This window comes from Tiliqua scincoides, chromosome 1 (genome assembly GCF_035046505.1).
Source record: "Tiliqua scincoides isolate rTilSci1 chromosome 1, rTilSci1.hap2, whole genome shotgun sequence".
Lineage (NCBI taxonomy): Eukaryota > Metazoa > Chordata > Lepidosauria > Squamata > Scincidae > Tiliqua > Tiliqua scincoides.
Genome location: NC_089821.1, coordinates 72,302,596 through 72,324,271, shown reverse-complemented (window position 1 = coordinate 72,324,271; position 21,676 = coordinate 72,302,596). Strand labels below are relative to the sequence as shown.

General features: G+C 47.6%; 2 protein-coding genes across 2 annotated transcripts in view; one reads left to right on the top strand and one right to left on the bottom strand.

The window, feature by feature from the left end:
* Nucleotides 1-1,344, top strand: part of PLCD4 (phospholipase C delta 4) — a 44,282-nt gene extending 42,938 nt beyond the window's left edge. The window contains exon 16 of the mRNA XM_066611636.1: nt 310-1,344. Coding sequence (XP_066467733.1) covers nt 310-413 — 104 coding nt within the window. The 3' untranslated portion in view covers nt 414-1,344. The remainder of the gene's footprint in view (nt 1-309) is intronic.
* On the bottom strand, nt 617-21,518 carry ZNF142 (zinc finger protein 142). The gene is made up of 9 exons (XM_066611635.1): nt 21,434-21,518; nt 16,785-17,096; nt 14,913-15,626; nt 13,863-14,129; nt 12,565-13,377; nt 11,612-11,789; nt 6,185-9,407; nt 4,513-4,618; nt 617-3,566 (listed from the first exon to the last, which is right to left on the bottom strand). The coding sequence occupies exons 2-9, from the start codon at nt 17,038-17,040 to the stop codon at nt 3,085-3,087; spliced, it is 6,039 nt and encodes a 2,012-aa protein (XP_066467732.1). The 5' UTR covers nt 17,041-17,096; nt 21,434-21,518; the 3' UTR covers nt 617-3,084.
* Nucleotides 21,519-21,676: the final 158 nt, after the last annotated feature.

Sequence of the window (21,676 nt, the reverse complement as noted above, 5' to 3'; positions counted from 1 at the left end):
AATGGTAAACTCTGTTCATGAGGGGGCAGGGGCTGTTCCTGGGTGCCAGATCCAGTCCATGGGCTGTGGTTTAGCACCCGCTGAGCTATCTAGTTCCTGGCTTTAAATGTTTGTAGATTGCTCCTCCTTTGATTTTTCATTAGATTATTTTCCTGTCTGGTTGTTTCTGCCCAAGCAGGTATGACCAGTTGCTTTATTTTGGGTTGGTGGGTGTAGCTCAGCTCCCCTGTGAATGAGTTTTTTCTACAGTTGTGGTAATAGAGTTGAGACAAGTCTGTTTCATATATTGTTCACTTCTGTCTCCCACAGGATACCGCCACATCCACCTTCTTTCCAAGGATGGCACAGGAATCCCCCCTGCATCCCTCTTCGTCCATATCCAGCTCAGGGAGTTATCAACTGAAATTGACTAGATCACACAGTCACTCCTCTGAATGCAACCTCTCCCCACTCCCATTTAGTTTGGAGAATGTGGATGAATGAAAGAGACAAGAACTTTATGAAAGGATGCCATACCTTTCCTGTTTCCATGCTGGACTGGCCTGGATAGAACTGGCTACTTTGCACTAATATATTATTTATTTATTTTTTTAAAAAAACAATTTTGTATCATTTTGCTGCTATTCTATTTTTTTAAAATTGTTATTTGCACTGATCCCAGCACATCTTTCAAGAAGACATCAACTAAGTCTATCCATTCATATGCAAGTAAAATCTACTTCTGCTGTGCACCAGGCAGAGGCTAGGCTGCTACATGTGAGAAAGGAACTTGCTGAAAAACAGGCATGTACAGTATCTTCAAAAGGAAAAGTGAGCCCCCATGTCTTTCAAAGGGCTTTCACCTGTCCTCCACTTCAACCCTCCTCACCAGGGTATGGAAATAGGACCAGCCTGGCTGTAATCAGCATACATTTTCTTGAATCCTTAAGACTATAGGTGGTTTCACACTAGGCATTTACTATGGAAATAGTTTGTTCATGCATTTTTTACAGGGCATCTGTACGACAACATCAACAGATTGTTGTTCTCCTGTGTTCTCCCTGTGCTTCCTCCATTTTCAGTTCACAGAAAGTTTGACTCTTTTGGAAAGAGCAAAGCAGTAGCCTAACCTCAGCAAATACAGACTACCTTACTGCTACTCTTTCATCTTTTTGGTGTGGTTTTAACTTGTATAAAAACATATCAGGTGGTTGAGTGTATTGTCCTGCATCTCCTTCTGTTACCTTTCCCAGAGAGTGCTGTTTTAGGATCAGGTTTGATTTTTTTTTTTTCAAATAACCTTTTAATTTGTACTTGAATACTTTTCTTGCCTACATTTAAAGAAAAATAAAATAAAATAAAATATTGGTGCAGTAATAACCAAAAAAGTGAATTGAGAAGATCCAGGTTCAAATTCCTGTTCAGCCACAAAACTTCCTGAATGACCTTGGGCCACAAACTCTCTCTCAGCCCAACCTACCTCACAGAGTTGTTGTGAGGACAAAAGGAGGGAAGGAACTATGTACACCCTGAGATGCTTGGAGGAAGGGGGTTATAAAAATGTTTGTTCTATTTTTCACATCTATAAATTCTGGAGCTCCAACCACTTTTCCTTTTCCCCCAGCACTGCCATGACTGCAAGTGCCAGCACGAATATACTGAAAGAAAATCAGAATAACCAGCAGTAAAGCTGAGATTCTCAGGAAATGGCAGGAACTATTAGACTCCATGTTACATATGAGCCTATATGTAACATACACACTCTGCAGCAAAGCTTAGCCATGAAGCCTGGTGTATATACAGTATCATGGTTGTAACAGCAGGAGAAATCTGTGCCTTTAAAAAAATTACAAAATGGGGAGGTCCGTGCCTATCTAAATTTCTGCAGGAGACACCTTTTCATTCATGACAACCACATGCAACAAGCAGTTGTGCTTTGTCACTTGGTGCACCCATACTCTAATCTTGGTTTTGCCCAGAAGCAACAACTCAGACTAACACAAGAACCAAAGCACTGGGAACCAAGGACTCTGGTTGCAGATTCCAGCTGGAAGCCTTTTCAAGTTTCAGCAATCTCATTTGCCTTGTCCCCCAAAGGGGTACATGCAGTTGTGAATAATCTTCACAGGAAACATGGCAAGCTTTTTTAACACTGGAAGACAGAAGAGTCCAGCTTCCCAGAGAGGGTTACTTGAGGTTCATTAGGTGCAGCTATATAAGCTGCTGTCTCAAAAGGTTTGCCATTTGAAGCCTCGGCCTTTTTGTCAAATGTTCTCACATTTAAGACCTGGAACAAAGAGGCTTGTTCTAAGCCTTCAAGTGTGACATGCTTCTCAGAACTGCCAGGGGAAAGGGGTGAGGGAAGAATGATACGCCTCCCTCACCTCTCTTCTGCCTACTATTTCTTACCACGTCATCAATAATACAAGATATTCCAGGCTAAAATGGAAATTTCTGTAAGCAGCCCTTGTTTCTGATCAACAGAGCATCAATGCGCAGTAACACAAGTGAATGGAGGAAGCAGAAATCTAAGAAGCTGCTCTCTATAGCACATGTACAACAGCAGCAGATATCAAAACTGCACCCCTGAGCTCTTTCTATGAAACTATCACCCATGCAGACAGTTCCCAACCATTGCAAAAGTGCCATGATTGTCTTTCAGGAACACATCTCAATCTCCTGCTACAGGAACTTACAAGCAACTATTCTAGTACTTGGGCACCATCTTGAAAAGCAAGATGAGTCTTCCCACTGCTCTGCCATACAGCTTCTAAGATTTGCTGTTTTTCTTGGCATACACGCACCTCTACCTTCAATGCTTTAGTGTACAAACCCAAATAAATTTATTGCCACCAAAACTTAAAGAAGACTAGAGATCCCTTTTATACAGTCACATATTTTACATCCCATATACAGATATACCTATAAACATGAATAAGTGCATATACATGACCTAGAGCAGCCTGCATTTGCCCTGCTGGGCTTGAAATGGCTTGGACAGGGCCCCGTGTCCTGCCAGGGCTGGGGTTCTGTCTCTCTCTCTCCAACTCGTGGAAGCAGCCTTGGTTTGTAAGTCCATACTTCCTGTATGTCCATTCTTTCAGTTTAGATGTGTGGGAATAAATGGGCCTCATCTGGCTGCTTGGAAGGGGGAGCTTCAAGCTGAACATCATGCAGATGGACAGTTTGTGTGCTGGGGTCCTTGCCCACTCCTTTGCTGAGGTCCCCCTCTGCCCCGTTCTGATCGGGATGGTGCCTTTGCAAATGCTTGATCACTTGAAACTTCTGTTTGGCCTTATAGCTGCAGTAGCGGCAGAAGAAGGGGTGCTCATTGGTGTGGGTGAGATAGTGGTGGCGCAAGCCAGCTGCCCACCGGAAACCTCGGTAGCACACATTGCAGACATATGGCTTCTCCTCGCTGTGTTTCTTCAAGTGCGTCTTGAGGAGGAAGCGAGTCTTAAAGGCCTTCCCACACTGCTCGCAGATGAAAGAACGGGCCTCACGGTGGCGGGTCTCTTTGTGGATACGCAGAGCATCAGCACGGTTGGTACAATATTTGCACTCGTCGCACTGGTATGGCTTGATCCCTGTGTGGGAAACAGAGAGTGACACATGAGAAACAGAGCTGTGGTTGATGTGGCCCTCAAAACAGAACCTCCATCCAGGTTTATTCTGCTCCCAGGAGCCTCAACCTTGCTCCTCCATGTTCTGCTGCAAATGAATACATTTACTGGTCAAAGTTTGAAGGTGGCACATGCCCTGGAGAAGGATGCCATCAAATTCTCACCCTGCATAGCAGTCCTTACACAAGCTGTTAACTACAGCAATAAACAGCAAATAAGCAGGTACAATCTCATAAGGATATTAAGTAGCTGAGTCCTAAGGCTCATGCCAAAGCAGTACAGGTAGCTACTATTTGTTTCATATTCCACAATTCTGGATCTGAGCAAATGCAGGCACTTTTCACCTGCCATAGCAGAAGTGCTGCTCAGAGTCTGCACTGGTCCTACAATGACCCCATCTGTACAGGATAGGCAAGGAACTAGAGCAGGCCAAAGCAGGTAGCCTGTGCCAAATGCCAGGGGGCAGATGTGCACTGGAATCTTGAAATGCAGCACACACTACCAAACACTCAAATCAGCCCTTCATTCTCTCTGTTTGACCCAACTCAATAACTAATTTAGGAACTCTAGCTCTATCTCACCCAGTCTATTCCATTAGCCTCACATCTCAGTCTCCTCCCACTTCACTTCAAATACAGCAAACATTTCTCCCAAATCCTAAAGCAGATACAAGGATTCTTTCTGCACAGACAATTCACAAGTTAAGCTATGTTTGCTGCTCCCTGTTGCTATTAGCCTAGCACTGCTTCTTCCCCAAATGTCTTACTCACATCTGCTGCTGCCCTCCTCTCCTCACTCATTGTGCAAAGAGGGGATATAATACCCAAAAGCTTTATCCCCTAAGAGAGGCAAGAGGCTATATTTTCTGGCTACAAGTGCCTCACCCTTCTTTTGTCTGTCTAGAATTTACCTGTATGTTTCGTCATGTGGTACTTCAGCTGATTCACCCACTTGCATTTGTAGCCACATTCTGGGCAAAGGTACTTCCTCTCTTCCTTGTGGATGCGCATGTGATACTGGACAGACAGCAAAGAAAGACCAAGGAACACACTTGATAAAATGCCGTGCGAGGTCAGCCTAACAGTTATTTATGATAATATAGCTGATTCAGGAATGGAGTAGGCTAGACAGTTAAATAAATGAATCAAGAGGAGCTTGCAAGTATAGACTATGAGCTTCCAAGAATGCCAGAAGCAAGCCTGGGAAACTCCTTTGCTTTGCAGAGTCAGGGCTGGTACGTCACATCCATAACATTTGTTTCTGGGTAGACAGCAACACAATAGCTTCAGAGACTACCTTTGAAAATGGAATTTGGATAAAATGCTGCCTTCAGGACTCTGGAGGGCAGTGTACTATCTAGATACCCAAGTACCTGCCCTCTATGATCCCTGCAGGAGGTATGGTCCTTAACACCATTTCATTACTGCCCTTTCTCACACACACATTCTCTCTTCCACACCACCAAAACAGAAGGATAGCATTCCTCCTCCACACAACCATATAATCAGAACAGCTCTAAGGGTTCTCTGCTCCACAAGCAGTAGGAACCTCTGACCCCTCAGAAGATAAGTAATCTTGAAAACTGAGCAAAGTATTTCTTTTGAAACCTTAACCACCTCTGCTCACATGTATGTAAATTGATAGCAGCCTAGCCTGGTGGTGGATTTGACCAGAGTCAAAATCCTTCTGCTGATTACTCTGTTTCCTTCCTTGCATGAGATTATGTTTTGAGTTAACTCTGCTTCCTGAAGAAGCAATTAAATCAGATAAAAGTAGTCAAAACGGAAACAAGTTACTTGAAAGTTAGCCCCTCCAGTGAGAGAATATATGTCTTTGGGTGGGTCAGTGGGGCATGTATTATCCATCATCCAAAGCTTTCAGCCTACAGATGAAGAACAGTGAGAATATGATCTGGCATTAGGCAAAGTGGTGTGAATGAGGTTGTGGAACAACAGATCACAGGGGAACCATCAGATCAAAACGGCAGGGTTGAATTCTCTGAATACAACCTTCAGATCAAGACAGGACCACCATATGATCAAGGCAAGGCAAGCCACACAGTGACCCAACACTGATGGGAAGAAACTCCTTGAACTACGAGATACCAGGGAAAGATCCCCTGGGCTACAGAATCTCAGTAGTTATTTCTGACCATAAAGGAATTCATTTATCCCACCGGAGCCATTCCATCTGCTCTGAGCATGGGAGGATGGAGGCCAGAATGTGAAGCCAGATCGGAACGAAACACCTTGAATGTAGTGGTTCTTGAAAGAAATAACCTTCTTTCAAATTGTAAAAATCCCTATTTAATAAGGGATTTAAATAAAAGCCTGCCTATGTAAACCACCTTGAATAAAGTCTTGAATAAAGACCAAGAAAGGCGGTATATAAATACCTGTTATTATTATTATTGTTATTATTTCCTTCTGAATAAATGGGAGTTTTTTTTGGACATTCTGCACCTGACCCAGTCCGGCTCTTTGCCGCGCCAATGATGTTTCCATGGAGAGCTTCTAGTGTTCTCCCCCAGCACAGTGTTCTTCTGCCAACCCCACCCCAACGAAACCCCAGAGAGTGCTCACCTTGAGGCGGGAAGGGTCGGCACAGGCATACTGGCACAGGTGGCACTTGTAAGGCTTCTCTCCAGTATGGATCCGGATGTGCCACGTAATCTTCTGCTTGTTCTTGGTGGTGTACTTACAGTTGGAGCACTTGTAGACCCGGGTGCCGCCATGGCCCTTCATGTGGTGGTCAAAGACTAGCTGATGGTGGCAGGCAAAGTCACAGAAGGAGCACTTGAGAGGCCTCTCCTCAGCCACAGAGGGTTCGTGGGCCTCCAAGTAGTGGCTCACCAGCTGCTGTCGTTCCTTGGCTGCAAAGCTGCAGCACTCGCAGCGGTGGCTGAAGTGGAGCTTTTTATGCTCTTCCAGCTCCTCACGGCTGGTCAGAGTCTCCTTACAAGTGGCACACTCTAGGTGGGGGTGCTGCTTCTGGGTATGACACTTAAGGGTGGCCTCACTGTGGCAGATGAAGGCACAGTGAGGACAACAGTAGGAAACCTTCTCTTCATGTTGCCGCAGAGCATGCTGCTTGAGGGCTGTTTCTGAACTGAAGCGAGCTTCGCAGTGAGAGCAAGCGAAGTTCAATTCCCCTTGGTGGCAGCTGTTCACATGGCGAGTGATGTCATTCTGAATGTAGCCACTGTAGTCACAGAGCGGGCAGAAGTGGGTGGGTTTCTTCTCATGGACTCGCAGGCGATGAATGCGCAGCTTGGAATTGGTCCCAAAAGTCTGGTCACAGACAGGGCAGGCGATGCGGCCCACACCTGTGTGCAAGGACTGGTGGGCATCCAGGCGGTAGCGCCGGGTGGTGCTGAACTCACAGTAAGGGCACTTGTGAGGCTTCACACCTTCATGCTTGATGCGCACATGCTGGCGTAGGCAGCGCACCTGCTTGCAGGTGAAGTCACACTGGCGACAGGCCAGCTGGGGCCGTGCACTGTAGTACTTCCGGTGGAGCTTGCGGTGGAGCCGCAGGGCTGCAGCAGCCTTGGAAGTGAAGGGACAGAGTGTGCAGCGAAACTCGCCCAACTTCAAGCAACCCCGCTTCTTGTGAGTCTTCAAGGCGCGTTCCTGGTGGCAAGTGAAAGGGCAGGATGGACAGGAAAAGTTCCTCCTCTTACGCCTGATGGCTGCATGAGGTGATGTTGTCCCTGCCAGCTCATCAGGTTGGCACAATTCCTCCTGACCTATTTGCTTGTTCTTTGGAGATTCTCCTTCCCCTGGGGGCAAGGTGCTATTGGTCCCTTTGCGTAGCCTAAAAGAACCTTTAACATGTTCCTCTGACTGGTGGACCTTTAAGGCCCTCTTGGAGCGGAAGGACTTAGAGCACATGGAACACCAGAACTGCTCCAAGCCCCGGCAACCATCTTTGACATGGGAGCAGATGGTGGTCATCCGTGAACAGACGAAGGAACAAGATTTACAGTGGAACTTGCCCTGCTCCAGGTAGTATTGTTCTGGGTGACAAGTAGCGGTATCTATGATAGCTTGTGGCAACTGTTCTTCCACCATAGTTTCAGGGACATCCTGAGACAGCTTATCTTGCACATTGGTGGTCAAGGACTGGGTGTCAGAGAGCAAAGTGGCCACAGAGTCTACATTAACAGATCTCAGCTCTACTTCCCAAGATGCCTCTTGAAGCTTGCTCACCTCAACCTCCTCTAAGGTTCCTTTGCCATTCTTCTTTGCCTCTGCTGTTTCCAAGCCTTTGACCCTGGGCCGTTTGGCAGCAGACTGGTCTAAATAGGTTGCTTTTCCTATCTTTTTCATGAGAACTGGACACTTCTTTAAGAGATGAGTATTTAGCCCTCTCTGCTGCTTGAAGATGGCCCCACACTCCTGGCACACCAAGGGGCATTTCTTGTTTTGGCAGCCAGCTTTGCAATGCATCAGCATGGACTTCTCCTTCCTGGTAATGTAGGAGCACTTCTCACACCTAAAGATCTGGCTCTCAGACTGAACCACCAGCATTTGCACCCTCCCTTCCAGGACCAGGGTTTCCGCTTGCTCTTTGTCCTGCCTCCTTAGAGCTTTAAGGACGGACTCCGATTGAGAATCCTCCTTTGCTGGGAGAAGTGCATTTTCTGGAGCAAGGGGAGTGTCATGGATGGCATTAGGTGGGAGCGAGTCCTCCTTTAACACACTTGACCAGGACTCATGTGCACTCAGCTCTTTGCATCCCTCTCCCTGCTTAGGTGGGGTCTGGAGGTAGCCTTCCTCCTTATTATTCCCTAAAACTTGCTGAACGTCCTTCTCACTGCTCTCAGCAGCCCCAGAACCAACATTTTTGCTGAGTTCTCCTTCCCCCTGGACCTCGGTCTCCTCCTCAAAGTCAGGGACATCTTCGAGGGCAGGGCTGCTGTCCTCCAGGACCAGGGAATCCCTGGAACCTAACACTTCATAGGCTGATGCCATTTCTGTGCAGTTCTCAGCCCCACTGTTTTCTGTCGCCAGGCACATAGGCATCTCCTCTGCTAGCTGCTCCTGGGCTGGGTCTGAACTATACAGGGTCTCCAAATGCAGAGTGCAACTCTGAACAGGTCTGCTGGACCTGTCTGCTTCTTCCAAGGTCTCAGAAGTTGCTTTCATGGAGAATTCCTCTGGAGGGGCCAGGACCGCCTTGCAATGGTCTTTTCTTCCCACAGCTTTTTCTCCCACCAGCTCAGTGCTGCCTTCCTTCCTGAGGAGAGGCGTAACAAAGGCCTCCTGGGGGGAGTCCTCCTCTTGGGCCTCAGGCACCAGGGGTTTGGCTTTGTCATTCCATGGCTCTTTTCCCGGCAGGGAGGGGATGGACTCGGAATGCAGGGTCATGGCAAGGTTATAGCTAAGGAGCACTTCAGAAGAGCTGACCTCCAGCTCCCGGTTGGCATAGTTCTCCTGCCAGCCCTTGTCGCCAGGCACATAGCCATGGACCTTACGCTTATGAAAGAAGAGACTGGTGTTGCTGAAAGTACAGTAAGAGCACAGGGCACAGCGGAATTCCCTCTGCTTGGTGTGCTTGCAGTTCTCATGGTTGAGCAGGGCTTGCTTGTACTTGGTCTGGTAGCTGCAGTACTGGCACTGGAAGATGGGGGACTGGTAGTCCTGGGAGTGCTTTGCTTGCATGTGTTTCTGCAGTTCATACTTGCGCTTGCAAGCAAAGCCACATACTTCACAGATCAAGGATTTGCCCTGGTGGCGCAGCTTGTGGCTGCTCAGCTGGTCGGCCCGATGGCAGCGGTAGGGGCACTGGTTACACTGGTACCTGGCACAACAACAACAAATGGGGAAGGGATGGTTAGAGAACAGGAATGGGGCTGAGAAAAGACACTGGCATATTACTGCTTCTGCAGCTCTTATGGCAACAGAACATTTCTTAGAAATTATCACCCAACAGCCTGGTGAAGCCAGCTATCAAATCCTTGCTTGAAAATTACAGACCAGAAGCAGAGAGAAATTACTTGTTCCAGTCTTCCCAATAATTTCACAGTGGAGCTGGGATTTGAACTTGAGTTTCCCCAAGCTGCTCTCAAATCAGGTTGTCAGAACTGAGCTCCATTTCAATCTTCATGGAACTCAGGGCTTGTACGGACAGTCACATGCTTTCTAGACCACAGAAATGGTTTCTCCTTCAGCTCTGTTCCTCTCATCATTGTGTGATAATGTTAATGGAGGAGAGGAACAGGCTCACTGTGGGGCAGGGGAAGCCCACTCTTACTTCCCGGTTTTTAAACCCCAGGATGTGCACTCTGATACAGCAGAGGAAGGATATACATATTTTTCAAAGAAAATAAATTTTAAAAAACAAAGAGGATTTTGATATGTGGGGAGCTCGCATGGGAGTGCATAGGTTGCACTCTTTTTTTCTGAAGTGCTGCATGGTGCTCATCTGAGGAAGCAGATAAGCATTCACCTTTTACGAAACCAAAAAGCATATGTACACGCACACAGACACCCCTTGCAAATCTCTGAAATTTTACCAATTTCTGAACAAGTTTAAAGCAGATCAATAACTTGTAGTGGTGCAATCCTAAGCATGCTGACTCTTAAGTAAGTTCCACTGAGTTCAGTAGGACTCAGGAAGTGCGCTCAGAATTGCAGCCAAAAAGCCATAATGCCCTGACTAGTTTTTTGCTTCTTGGTGGATCCCACAGTCACCAAGGGTGCAATGCTAACCAACTTTACAGCACCGAGGTAAGGGCAATGCGACTTGGAGGTAAGGAAACAAACATTGCCTTACCTTCAAGAAGTCTCCGTGACTGCCCCCCAACTGCAGGATGCAGCACATGCCCCACTGAAACAGCTGTGCCAGTGCTGGAAAGTGGTTAGGATTGCACCCTAACTGGCAAACGTGTGAAGCATTTTTCTGGATTAGATCAACCATTAGTCCCAGGTTATCTTGGGTGCAACCCAGGTTGCCACAGCATCTAGGACTTACTTCCTCATGACTTCCATTCAGAATGTCACTTACCAATTCTGCTTGTACTTAATATAGGCAGACGCCACAGCAGATGAGGCAAAAGAACTTACCTCTGAGGCAAGTTCACATATTCAGATTGCCAACATCAATCACCATGTGGCAAATTAAAACCTCACATTACCTCCCAACCCGGGGACTTGTTTTGCAGGATTACCTAAGAGATAGTAATCTTTGGCGATTACAGTAGATCCAAATGAACACCTGAAGTCAGAAAGTATTTGAAACCTTGCAAAGGTACTGAAGCAATCAGTCATTGCGCTCTTTCAAATAAAATAATTACCCCCAAAAATGTTATCCTGTGATGGCTTGATATCAATCTAGTTAACTCTGATGCTAGTGGTTTCACACATTATATGAACTGATAGCACATGATTTATGGAATTTGCTGCCACAGGATGTGGTGATGGCCAAAAGCTCAGACTTTAAATGAGACAAAGGGCCCCATCCTATGCTTGTCTACTCAGAAGTAAGATCCATTATAGTAAATGCAGCTTACTTCCAGGTAAGTGTGGATAGGACTGCAGCCAAAATAATGGAGAACAAGTCTATCAATGACTACTAGTCACAACAGTTATATACTATCTCCTGGTTCAGAGGCAGTATCGCCTTGAAAACCAGTCACTGGAAAGCAATGGTCAGAGAGGGGAATTTCTTTCACCTGCTCCTTGTGGGGTCCCTACAGGCACCTGGTTGGCCACCGGGAAAAACAGGATGCTGGACTAGATAGAAGACCCCTGATGAATTTGACTAAATTCTTAGAATAATTGAAGTGTTGACTCAATTAATGTGACAGGATCAGTACAAGGATGTTTGCCCAACCCCTTTAACTTGCCATTATACAGATGGGCACGGCTGTGGATCAAAATCAGGGGTTCCCATTGACCCAAGATGGTGTTAAGTCTGCACAGGAACTGCTTTTGTCATCTCGCTATATCTGAATTAGGAAAAAAGTTGAGAGAAGGAGAAGGGGTCTCTCTCTCTCTCTGTACCTGAGATCTCCTGTATGCTTCCGCATGTGAACGTTGAGGTAGTGCTTCCACTTTGTCACATAGCCACATTCAGTACACATGTAGTTCTTATCATCCGAGTGGGTCAGCATGTGCTTGGAAAGGTAGCTCACGTCTCGGCAAGTGAAGTCACACAACTCACATTTGTGAGGCTTCTCTCCTAAGGTCACAGAGTAAACCGGAAGATGTAAATCAATCGTCTTACCCATCGTATTCCTCAAGATCAGTAGATTAATTAAAAATGGGTCTGTACTTTGCCCTTGCTCCTCAACAACAGAAGTGGTAACACTTCTTCACACAGTGTGAAGAAAAGCTTTGAGTATCGGAAAAGCAGTGTGTATGTACGTATGTATAAATAAAGGTATAAATAAATAAATAAATAAATAAATAAATAAGCATGCAAGCAAGCTTCTATACTCAGCATTTTGCTTTCAGAACTGTTGAAGATCTGGCCACTGGCCTAAATTATACTAAATTTTTCCAATTCCTTCCAAATGCAAAATCTAAGTCTTTTGACAGAAACTAAGGGACACAGAAAACAAATTGCATGATATCTTTTTGGATAGAGATGAAATTTGCAGGTAGGGGTTAGGAGGCCTCAGGCCAGGGACATATACCAGAAATAAATTATCTTGATTTTTGGGCACTTGAAGTACTTCTGGTTTTTAAGTTTCTCACAAAACCCTGCTTGGTGAATAAGAATAGGATGAAGAATCAGTAGTGGAAAAGGCTATACTTCCGGCTACAGTTCAATCAGTTCACAAATGAGCAAAATCCAGAACATAAACTGGCAACTGAAGTTCTCTGTTCAGGGCTACAGGCCTTCCTTGAGGAGTGCTATGAGAAACAGCACACAAGAAACAAAGGCACAAAGTAAACAAGCATACATATGCAAGAATGTGTCTAGTGATCACTGAGTCAGGAAGGAGACTTGCCTGTGTGGAGCAGCATGTGGCGGATAAGTACCCTCTTGTGGGCAGTAGCAAAATTGCATTCAATGCATTTGTGTATCTTCTCACTGGCATGCATCTTGCCTACATGGTCATGGAATTCCACGGAATTGAACGTGGCAAAGGGGCAGAAGCTGCACTGGAGCTCTTCACTTCCTGGGTGGCCCTGCTTCTTATGCTTGCGGAAGATGTGCTTGTTAGAGCAGATAAAGTCACACTGCTGGCAGTGAAAGGCATAGTGTGTTTTGCGATGCACCTCCATGACCTCTGGGGAGGGGAATAGCAGGGAGCAGGCATAGTATTTGCACTCCACGGCTTTAATGAAGTGTACTTCCCTGACATGGCGCAGGAACTCCTTGCGGTCCTCAGTGCAGTAGCCACAGTCTGCCTGGAAGCAGCTCAGTTGCTTGGGCTCCGTCTTGTGGGTCTTCAAATGCTCCTTGAGGGCATGGCTGAGTCTGAAAGTTTCCTTGCACACAGGGCAGGAGTAGACATCTGAGTAGAAGTTAGAGATGTCCTCATGCATGCTAGCCATGTGCCTGTTGAGGGCATTCTTCTCCACGGAGCTGTAGTGGCAGAGCGGGCAGCGATGGGCCTTCTCCCCAGTCTCACGCATCATGTGAATCTTTAGTTTGCTCTTGCTGGTGAAGAATTTCTGACAGTTTGGGCACTGCAGCCTCGGGTCAGGGAAGTGTAGGTGAAGATGTTCCACCAGGTGGGTCCGCTTCTTGAAGCAACGCTTGCACTCTGAACACATGTGGGTCTTGAACAGGCATTTGGAATCCTCAGCGACATCTCCTGCAACAAACAAACCCAAATCCCAAGATTAGTATAGAGGACTGATGAAAAGGAGGCCTTTGCAGATGCCCTAAAAAGGTGATTCAGAAATCTACGTATTTTGCCTTGCCTCTCATCTCCAGGCTCCGCACTTTAGAGAAAATGTGGAGATTATAGAAAGTGAACTACCACACATCAATTACTTCTAGTAGCCCAGGGGATTTAGGGGGAACAGAGGATTTAGGAACAATCTGTGAATCTGTTAGGGTCTACTAGAGACAAGCCACTGTATATGGCATTCTGTTCCACTTGAGAGTCAAGACTGCAGGAGAGGGCTTCCAAGTAGGTGTGGGAGCCAATGTGTGAACTCAAGTCAAACACAGTCTGGTTTTGACAGCTGCAACTTTAGGGTATGCTGCAAATTGCCTGTATGCAATACAACCTGGCTGCTTGCTATAGCTTCTTAAAGGCTAGAAACCACACTGCTCAAAATGAAAGTTATTTACCTTTGAGCAGCTGGATCTGAGCAGCCTTTTTCTTGGAAGATACTTTCTTGCTAACTTGGACTGTCTTGCAAGAGCTCTCCTCTTCTTCTGCCGATAATTCACCTCCTCCATTCTTGGTATTATCTTCTGTGGCACATGTTCTCAGGTCTTCAGGAGCTACAACACTGCTGCCAACATCTGCTCCCCTGTCAGGCTCCATTTCTTCCACCTCCCAAGCACTCTGAGCTTCGAGGGCATTTTCTGACTTACTCAGTGCTCCTGTCTCTCCTTGGGGAAAAAGTTAAAAGCAGAGAGTAGGAGCTCTATTAGTTTAGAAAGCTGACCTGAGATAAACCAATGATGATGTACAAATAATTGCATATTAGGTCAAGATCTCAAACAGCACAGGAAGCAGAAGAGAGGTTAGTGGAGAACATACCTTTTGGAAATGTGGCCCTTGTGTTTGTCAGGGAAGGGGACATTAAGAGTTGCCTACAACCGAAAGAACAGGTAGGGTAGTCTCTGTTACAGCATCCCCCTGGAACTGCGCTCAACCCTCTCCTCCATTTCAAATCCCAATTCCTCCATTGCTCCCCACCAGAACAATCTTCTGCTTCCAACAAATAAGAAAATTTTAACATGGATAAAATGACATGGATAAGATGTTCCACACCACCAGGTCTGAGGGACAATAAAGTGCATCTCACACAACAATGACTCTTCGATAAAGGGACAGATGCCACAAAACAAAGACCGCCAGATCTAAGCATTTTAGGGCAGTGTTTCTCAAACGGTGGGTTGGGACCCACTAGGCAGGCTATGAGCCAATTCCAGATGGGTCCCCATTCATTTCAAATTTTATTTTTAATATGCTGGATTTGATGACGTCACTTCTGGCCACGACATCACTTCCGGTGGGTCCTGACAGATCCACATTCTAAAAGTGGGTCCTGGTGCTAAAGGTTTGGGAACCACTGTTTTAGGGGATTAAGTGACTGGCATCAACTCACAATGTTCCCCTCCACATACCGCAATCACTCAGTTAGCTACAAAGGATGTTCTCTCCCGTACCTGAATTCAGAAGCAGATGGTCAGTCGGTCCCTTTTCCACCAAGGCAGTGAAACTCTGTTCAGTACTCTCACCACCTGCTGCTGTCTCTAGCATCACCTCTGCATCCTGCCACGTGGCCTCCTGCACATGACTGCGTCGGTGCCGCCCAAACTGCTTCGTGTTGGCACTGACAAAGTTGCAGTGCCCACAGTGGAATGGAAAGTGGCTCCTGCGGTGAAGCTCCATGTCATCTTGGCTTCTAAACAACAGCGAGCAACCACGGTAGGCACAGGCTACTGGTGACACCTGGTGAATTCGCCGCAGGTGACCCTGGAGCTGCTTGCGATCCTCTGAGCTGAAATGGCAGCCCTCCTCAGGACAGATTTGGGCACCTTGGGGCTTGCGGTGATCTTTAAAGTGTTCCTTCAGCTCAGAAAGCAACATAAATTCTGCCTGGCAAATGGGACATGGAAGGGCCTCAACACACACTTCAGGGTCCTGCCTGCTTGCTTCCAACAAATTCTGTGCTGGTTCCTGGTGGACAGTTGGCTCCTCTTCAGTTATAGCCAGCTCCTGGTTAGTAAGGCCTAGGGGTAATGCTTGAAACTGAGAGATACTCGCAAGTTGCTCTCTAGAAAGTTCAATGCACTCATGTTGAGATAACAGACTGGGATCGGAGAAGCTTTGTCCACATCGCTCGCAAAAATACAGTTCTACTACTTTGACTAAGACCTCTGCAAAAGTAAGGAATGGAAGTTATAAAATGCTTGCCACCCTATAGCAAAGGAATCTTTGAAGCTAAGTAACCATGGACAACACTCCATATAACAACTGTAGCAAAACACTGCAGGTAAAACCCTATGACCTAACACAGGAGTGTCAATACTCAAATGGGTTGGAGGGACAAACTTTCCATGCAGGAGATGCCCAGACCCAAACTCAAACATTTCCTACAGTAAACAGTTATAGGTTTTCATTTGGGAGAGAGCAGTGGTAATGCCAGTGGTTAATCCACTTTTGCCTAACCATCCCACTGTCCCCACCCCATCCTAGCTAATTCACAGTATTTCCCACTGCCTAACCCTGTCTGCAAAATCTCTTCTTCTTCCACTGGCCTCCAGGCACCACTATCCATTCTACCACTCTATCTCCTAGGCAGCAGATACAACAAACTGCAAATCTGTTGCTCTTGCTCTGCATTTCCCTCACTGCACTCTACCTGACAGTCTTTGACATATGTGCTGCTCACTGAAATAGTGGCTTGATGGCAAGGCACAGCCATTGCTATCAGCCAGCCCCCTTACGAGCATCCGCTTCCCAGTTCTAAGACAGCTGTAGTATTTTGTGAGGAATACACAGAGGTGCTGTGGGGCACCCAAGCGCACCTAAGAGCTCTACCCCAACGCTTATCACTGTAGCAAAGCAGAGGTGCTTTCATATGCATCCTTAGGAACATGCAGCAGAGGTACTTGCATGAAGCCTTGAGGCTCTCTCAAGCCCTGCAATTTCCTATCACATATGGTCAAAGAAAACCATGCATCAGCCCATCAGATATGCACACCTTGCAGTCTTCCTGTCTTAGCTGACAGCAGTGCCTGCCCCTACAAATTCAGCCTACATAGCCAAAGTGCTTTTCACTCCCAAAACAAGAAAAAGACATTGGCAGATATTCCTGTTCCCAGCTAACAGATGAGCAAGCATCAGGTACATAAAGACAAAACTCTCTGCCTTTCTGTATCTTGTTCCATGCTCAGAGATGCTAAAGCTTATTTTGGGTGCTCCTTATTAAGGATCCTACAGGGCACATTCCATTCCTGTGCTCTTAAGAGGCAGTAGCCACAAAGTGGATCATGCTTGCACAAGTATAAGGAACCTGTCTGAACACAGCTTACCTGTAGCATTGTCAGAATTGCTGAGAGTCATGCTGCTAGCCACAGCTTCTACAAATATTTCAACGCCAGATGTTTCTGTTCCTACCACAGAAGCCTCTGTCAAAAGCAAGCTCTGTCCCACTGATAGGTTCTCACTGGTGATGCCACTGCTGTCCTCATTTCCTGCATCTGCTGGGCCAGGTAGCAGTAGCTCCTGGCAAAGAACGTTCATTCTGTCTCCTCCAACAGGCTCTGTTGTCATTGTCCCTGTGCTCATTGCCTTTCATTCCTCAGTGTGGTCTTACGCCATGACACACACAGAAGATACAGCTCCTGTTAAAAACACACCAAGAAAATGGTATGGTTATTCTCCCAGAGGGAAACAAGTAAGGATTAACCTTAGTGTTCTTCAGAAGAACTTGATAAAGGCTGAACTGGCAATACCCAATTTTAATTACTTATTACTCCTTAGAGCAGTTGGCAGTGACGCCTGCCTAGCAGAAAGTCCAACAGGATGGTGACTGGAACAGGATGGCAAACTTCAAAATATTCACTAAAGTGCAAGTCCCATTTCTTTATTAGTGCATACTCCCAGATAAATGTGCATAGCGGTGTTTCCCAAAGTCCTACTCAGACTTTGGGACAGCATTAAGTCTTTGCACGGGCGGGAACTGGAGCGGGGGGGGGACGGACGGGGACGAGTTGCCCTGACAGTGCCACAGTCATCACAGTGCTGCAAAGACCCAGGCGCTTATACCCTTAGCTAGCCGGGGGCTGTGCTGGCTTTGGGGAGGGTTTGGGAGGCTTGCAGCCCCCTCTGTGAGCAAGCCTATTTGAAATCACTCCGTTCAGCAAATTGGTTTTTTCGTGCAAAACCGTAACTGTGCTCCGATTACTGATCGGAGTGATTACAAGCAGCAAGGAGGTGTGCAGCGGGGACTGAGAGCCTCCCGGACCTTCCCTAAAGCCAACATAATGCCCCAGGTACAAGCCCCTGGGACCTCACAGTGTTGCAGTGCCGGCACTCATTTCTGGGCCACTCCACTTAAGGGGAAATGGCCCATTTCTGGTTCCCATGGTGGGTCGCAACCCACCACTTTAGGAACTGCTGGTGTATAGGATTGCACTGCTGGAAATTACTTCACTGGGCTATTTTAAGACTAAAGAAATAGGACTTTTGCTAGGAATAAAATGGGAAAATATGGATCGGCAAGAATGGAGGATTTTTAGAAATGTTGCAATAAATGAAGATGGCTGTGAGAAAACAGATGAGTTGAAACAGCCCCTTTACCAATGCTTTCTAATTGACAATTGAATAAAACAGCATACAGCCAACCATTGTAAGAAATCTGATTAATTACTTGACAAGCTGGCCAGGAACTCTGGTCATTTGTATGGCAAGGGCTCAGTTTTAACTACAGCTCTGCAAATCCAGAAGTAAAAGATTGTAGTTCAGAATGTGCTCCATGACATCAGAACAACCAAGAGGCAACTGGATGATGGGAGTTATGAAATCATGGTGAAAGGGGGCAAGTACATTTGGAGCAGAGAGGTAAATGGTTATCCCCTGGCAGAAAAAAGATCATGACAAATTGGTACTTAATATCAGGGAGACTTACATGATTTAGGGTGCAACCCTAACCCACTTTCCAGCACCGACATACGGGCAATGCAGTTCCTTAAGTAAGGGATCAAACATTCCCTTACTTTGAGGAGGCCTCCATGAGTGCCACCCAACTGCAGGATACAGCACGCGTCCCATTGGCACCACTATGTCAGTGCTGGAAAGCTGGTTAGGATTTGGGCTTTATTATATGCAGATTGCTGGATAAGTGGAACCAAATATCCAGAACTTTACACACCAGATGCTTAGGCCAGCAATAAAGACTAACAGCCTAACTAACAGCCCAATCCTAAGGGGCAGCCCAATCCTGAGCTGTCCAGGGTGCCCCTGCTCAGAGGCACCACGAGGGCTGCCGTCAAATCCAGCACCTCCCGCGCTACCGCAGGAGGCACCTCAGGAATAGGGGGCAATCATCCCCTTCCCCCGGGTAAGGGAGGCAGCCACGCAATGGGGCTACTCTCTTTAGCAATGCCCAAAGGATACCGCTAAAGTAAAGTCGCTCCTGTAAGCCACGCAGCCTCCACGAGCGCCGAGGATCCTGCGGAGCAGAGCTCTGTGGGTCCTCCTCCTGCCCGCGCCAGGCACGCCTCTGGCACACCCCCCTCCCTGCCTCACACCTGCCTCCCTGCCCCCACCCCACGTCACACTTGCCTCCCTGCCCCCTCCCTGGAATGCCCCTGTCCCCACCCCATTTACTGTTCCACAGCCCGGCGGTCGCAGGCACTGCCGAGCTGCGGAAGACGGGCGCCCACCGGGCAGTGGCTCAGTGCCAGCCGGAGCTGAGCCACCTCCAGCGGGAGCCCAGCAGTAAGCCCCACAAACGTGCCTTATGACACGTTTGCGACTGTGGTCCGCGCCGCGGAGGCACGGTGCAGACCATAGGATTGGGCCCTAAGGGCGCAATTCTAACCCCTTATGTCAGTGCTTTCCAGCACTGGCATGGCAGTGCCAATGGGAAGTGTGCTGCATCCTGCAGTTGTGTGTCACTCATGGAGGCCTCCTCAAGGTAAGGGAATCTTTGTTTCCTTACCTCAGAGCTGCATTGTCCTTAAGTCAGTGCTAGAAAGCTCTGACGTAAGGGGTTAGGACTGCACCCAAATTTTCATGAGGTAATTAAAAACAAAACAGGATTGTCTTACGATTAGAGCCTATGGGCATTAAGGGCACAATCCTAACCAGGTCTACTCAGAAGTAAGTCCTATTGTGTTCAATGAGACTTACTCCCAAGAAAGTGAGGTTAGGACTGCAGCCTTAGAGGTATTTCCACTGGCCTGTGCTACTCCATTTCTATCAATTTTCTTGCACCCAGCTCAGCTCAAAGTATTCCCATTTCTGCAAAAGGATTCTGCATTTCAAGGTCTATAGGCAAAGTGTTTGGATCCAGCAAGTCTATGGCTTGAACTAGCCAAGACTCGCAGTTTCCAGAATTATTTTTTCTCCAGTCAAAAGTCCTTGGCATTGTGTACAGTTAAGTCCTCATTTTACAATATCCATTCCAGATAATTCTGGCTCAGAGATTGTCAGTCGTGTTGTGGATCAGAAATTATTTTCCAGTCATGGTATGTCATTGGGATGCATACATCTCATACATACATTGGAATTAGCTTCTAACAAGAACACTCACACAATTACCTACAGTAAAATCCAATACCGCTATTATCCAATCTTTCTGGTTTGCGTCCTTAGAAGTTTAACACGCCAAACACTGTTTGAAGGAAAGATTCCAAGCCACGTTAACATCAGCAATTGTATACCAGGGCTGCAATCCTAACCACACTTTCTTGAGAGTAAGCCCCATTGAACAAAACAGGACTTCTGAGTAGACCTGGTTAGGATTGTGCCCCCAGTGTTACAACCACCACAGACATTGACGGTGTACAATTACAATTTCTAGTCATTTATTTCCAGGAGAGACGAAGGGTGCTGTTGCTCTCTAAGGAAAAACTCCTGTTGGACTTTGTGGAGAACATATTTCATTGCGTATTCCCTCTTGGAAGCCTGCTTCATCCGGTGAACAAGGGATGCCTCTCCTGCATGGTCTCCAGTGGCAACTGGCAGGTGTTCCCAACTGACTGGGGGCTCCTTCTGTGAACACTGGAGGAATGTGGCTACTGGATGAGGAAGATAAACACTTTAAAGGATGAGGCTGACTATGTTTGGCTCTCTCTCTCCTCCTCCTGGTGGGTTTCTTTTGAAATCTTCCAGGCAGCCAACGCCAGGCAGGACCCATAACAGGAACTAGTTTCTCAAGAGAGGGGGAATAAGAACCCACCAGCTTCAGAGAGGACACTGAATGCAACTGCCAGATGCCAACTCAGTGCCACCGACATGACATGACTCGGCTCGGTCTAGGGGGGGCATTTCGCAGCGGTTGTGCCCTGCTGAGCCGCTTCGCACGGTCCACCTATAGGGAGTACGGGGCCCCGTATCCACGGATACCGTATCCACGGTTTCAGGTATGCGTGGATGGGGTCCGCGGGGCCCCCCTCGCCTCTGGAAGGTCTTCCGAGGCCCACTGTGGGCCGCAGAATGGCCGAGTAGGTGAGGAAAGCAATAAAGCTAGCAGTGATGTTTTTAACGCATCAGGAGGCCCCGGAAGCCCTCAGAGGACGCAGGGCTGCCTGCAGCAAAGGGAGAAACTGGCAACGATGCCATCAGCAGTCGGTTCTGGGCTGGGAGACCAGGTGCGGCGCGACCGACACCAGCGAGGGCTCAGGATGGGGGAGGGCATTTCTGAGCATACACAGAGTGCTGCCCTCCAAGCCAAGCCTCCTGCCACTGCCGGTCATGCTGCTTTGCTGGGGGGTCCAGGGGTCCCGTTGGTGACGCCCGCAGCACTAGTGGAGAAACACTGGCCTGGGCCCTCTGGGTCACCCCCCCCCCACTGCAACGCGCAGCGCACCTCTCACATGGGAAGCCCACGAAACCAGGAGGGGCCCCTGGACTCTCAGAGCCCCCCAAGCTCCCCTCGAAGGCTCCCCCCGCCCCTCCTCAGTCCTCCCACTGCCCCCGGGGGGGTCCTTCTTCTCACACACCCTCCACTCACAGGTTCTGCATCTCGAAGGTCCTCCTCCTCCCCAAACCTCCACCGGGAATGAACAACGAGGCTCCTCCTCGCTCTTGGCAAACCTCTACCTCCGCCACCGGGTATTACCATAGAGACACACACAGCATCGCAGTCCTCATTAGCACCTCCGGTCCGAGCCGGAACCCCTTCTACAGGTTTGCGACCATAGAGACGTTAACGCATAGAGCGGCGCCGCTCCGAGCCTCTAGGGCGCCAATGGAG

Bases quoted from the DNA above. Each gene is read 5' to 3' on its own strand.
- ZNF142 (XM_066611635.1), bottom strand. From the start codon at position 17,040: ATGAGCACAGGGACAATGACAACAGAGCCTGTTGGAGGAGACAGAATG. The intron at 15,627-16,784 runs GTAAGCTGTGTT...TTACTTTTGCAG, and splicing joins CAATTCTGACAATGCTACAG to AGGTCTTAGTCAAAGTAGTA. The intron at 14,130-14,912 runs GTACGGGAGAGA...TTTTTCCCCAAG, and splicing joins CCATCTGCTTCTGAATTCAG to GAGAGACAGGAGCACTGAGT.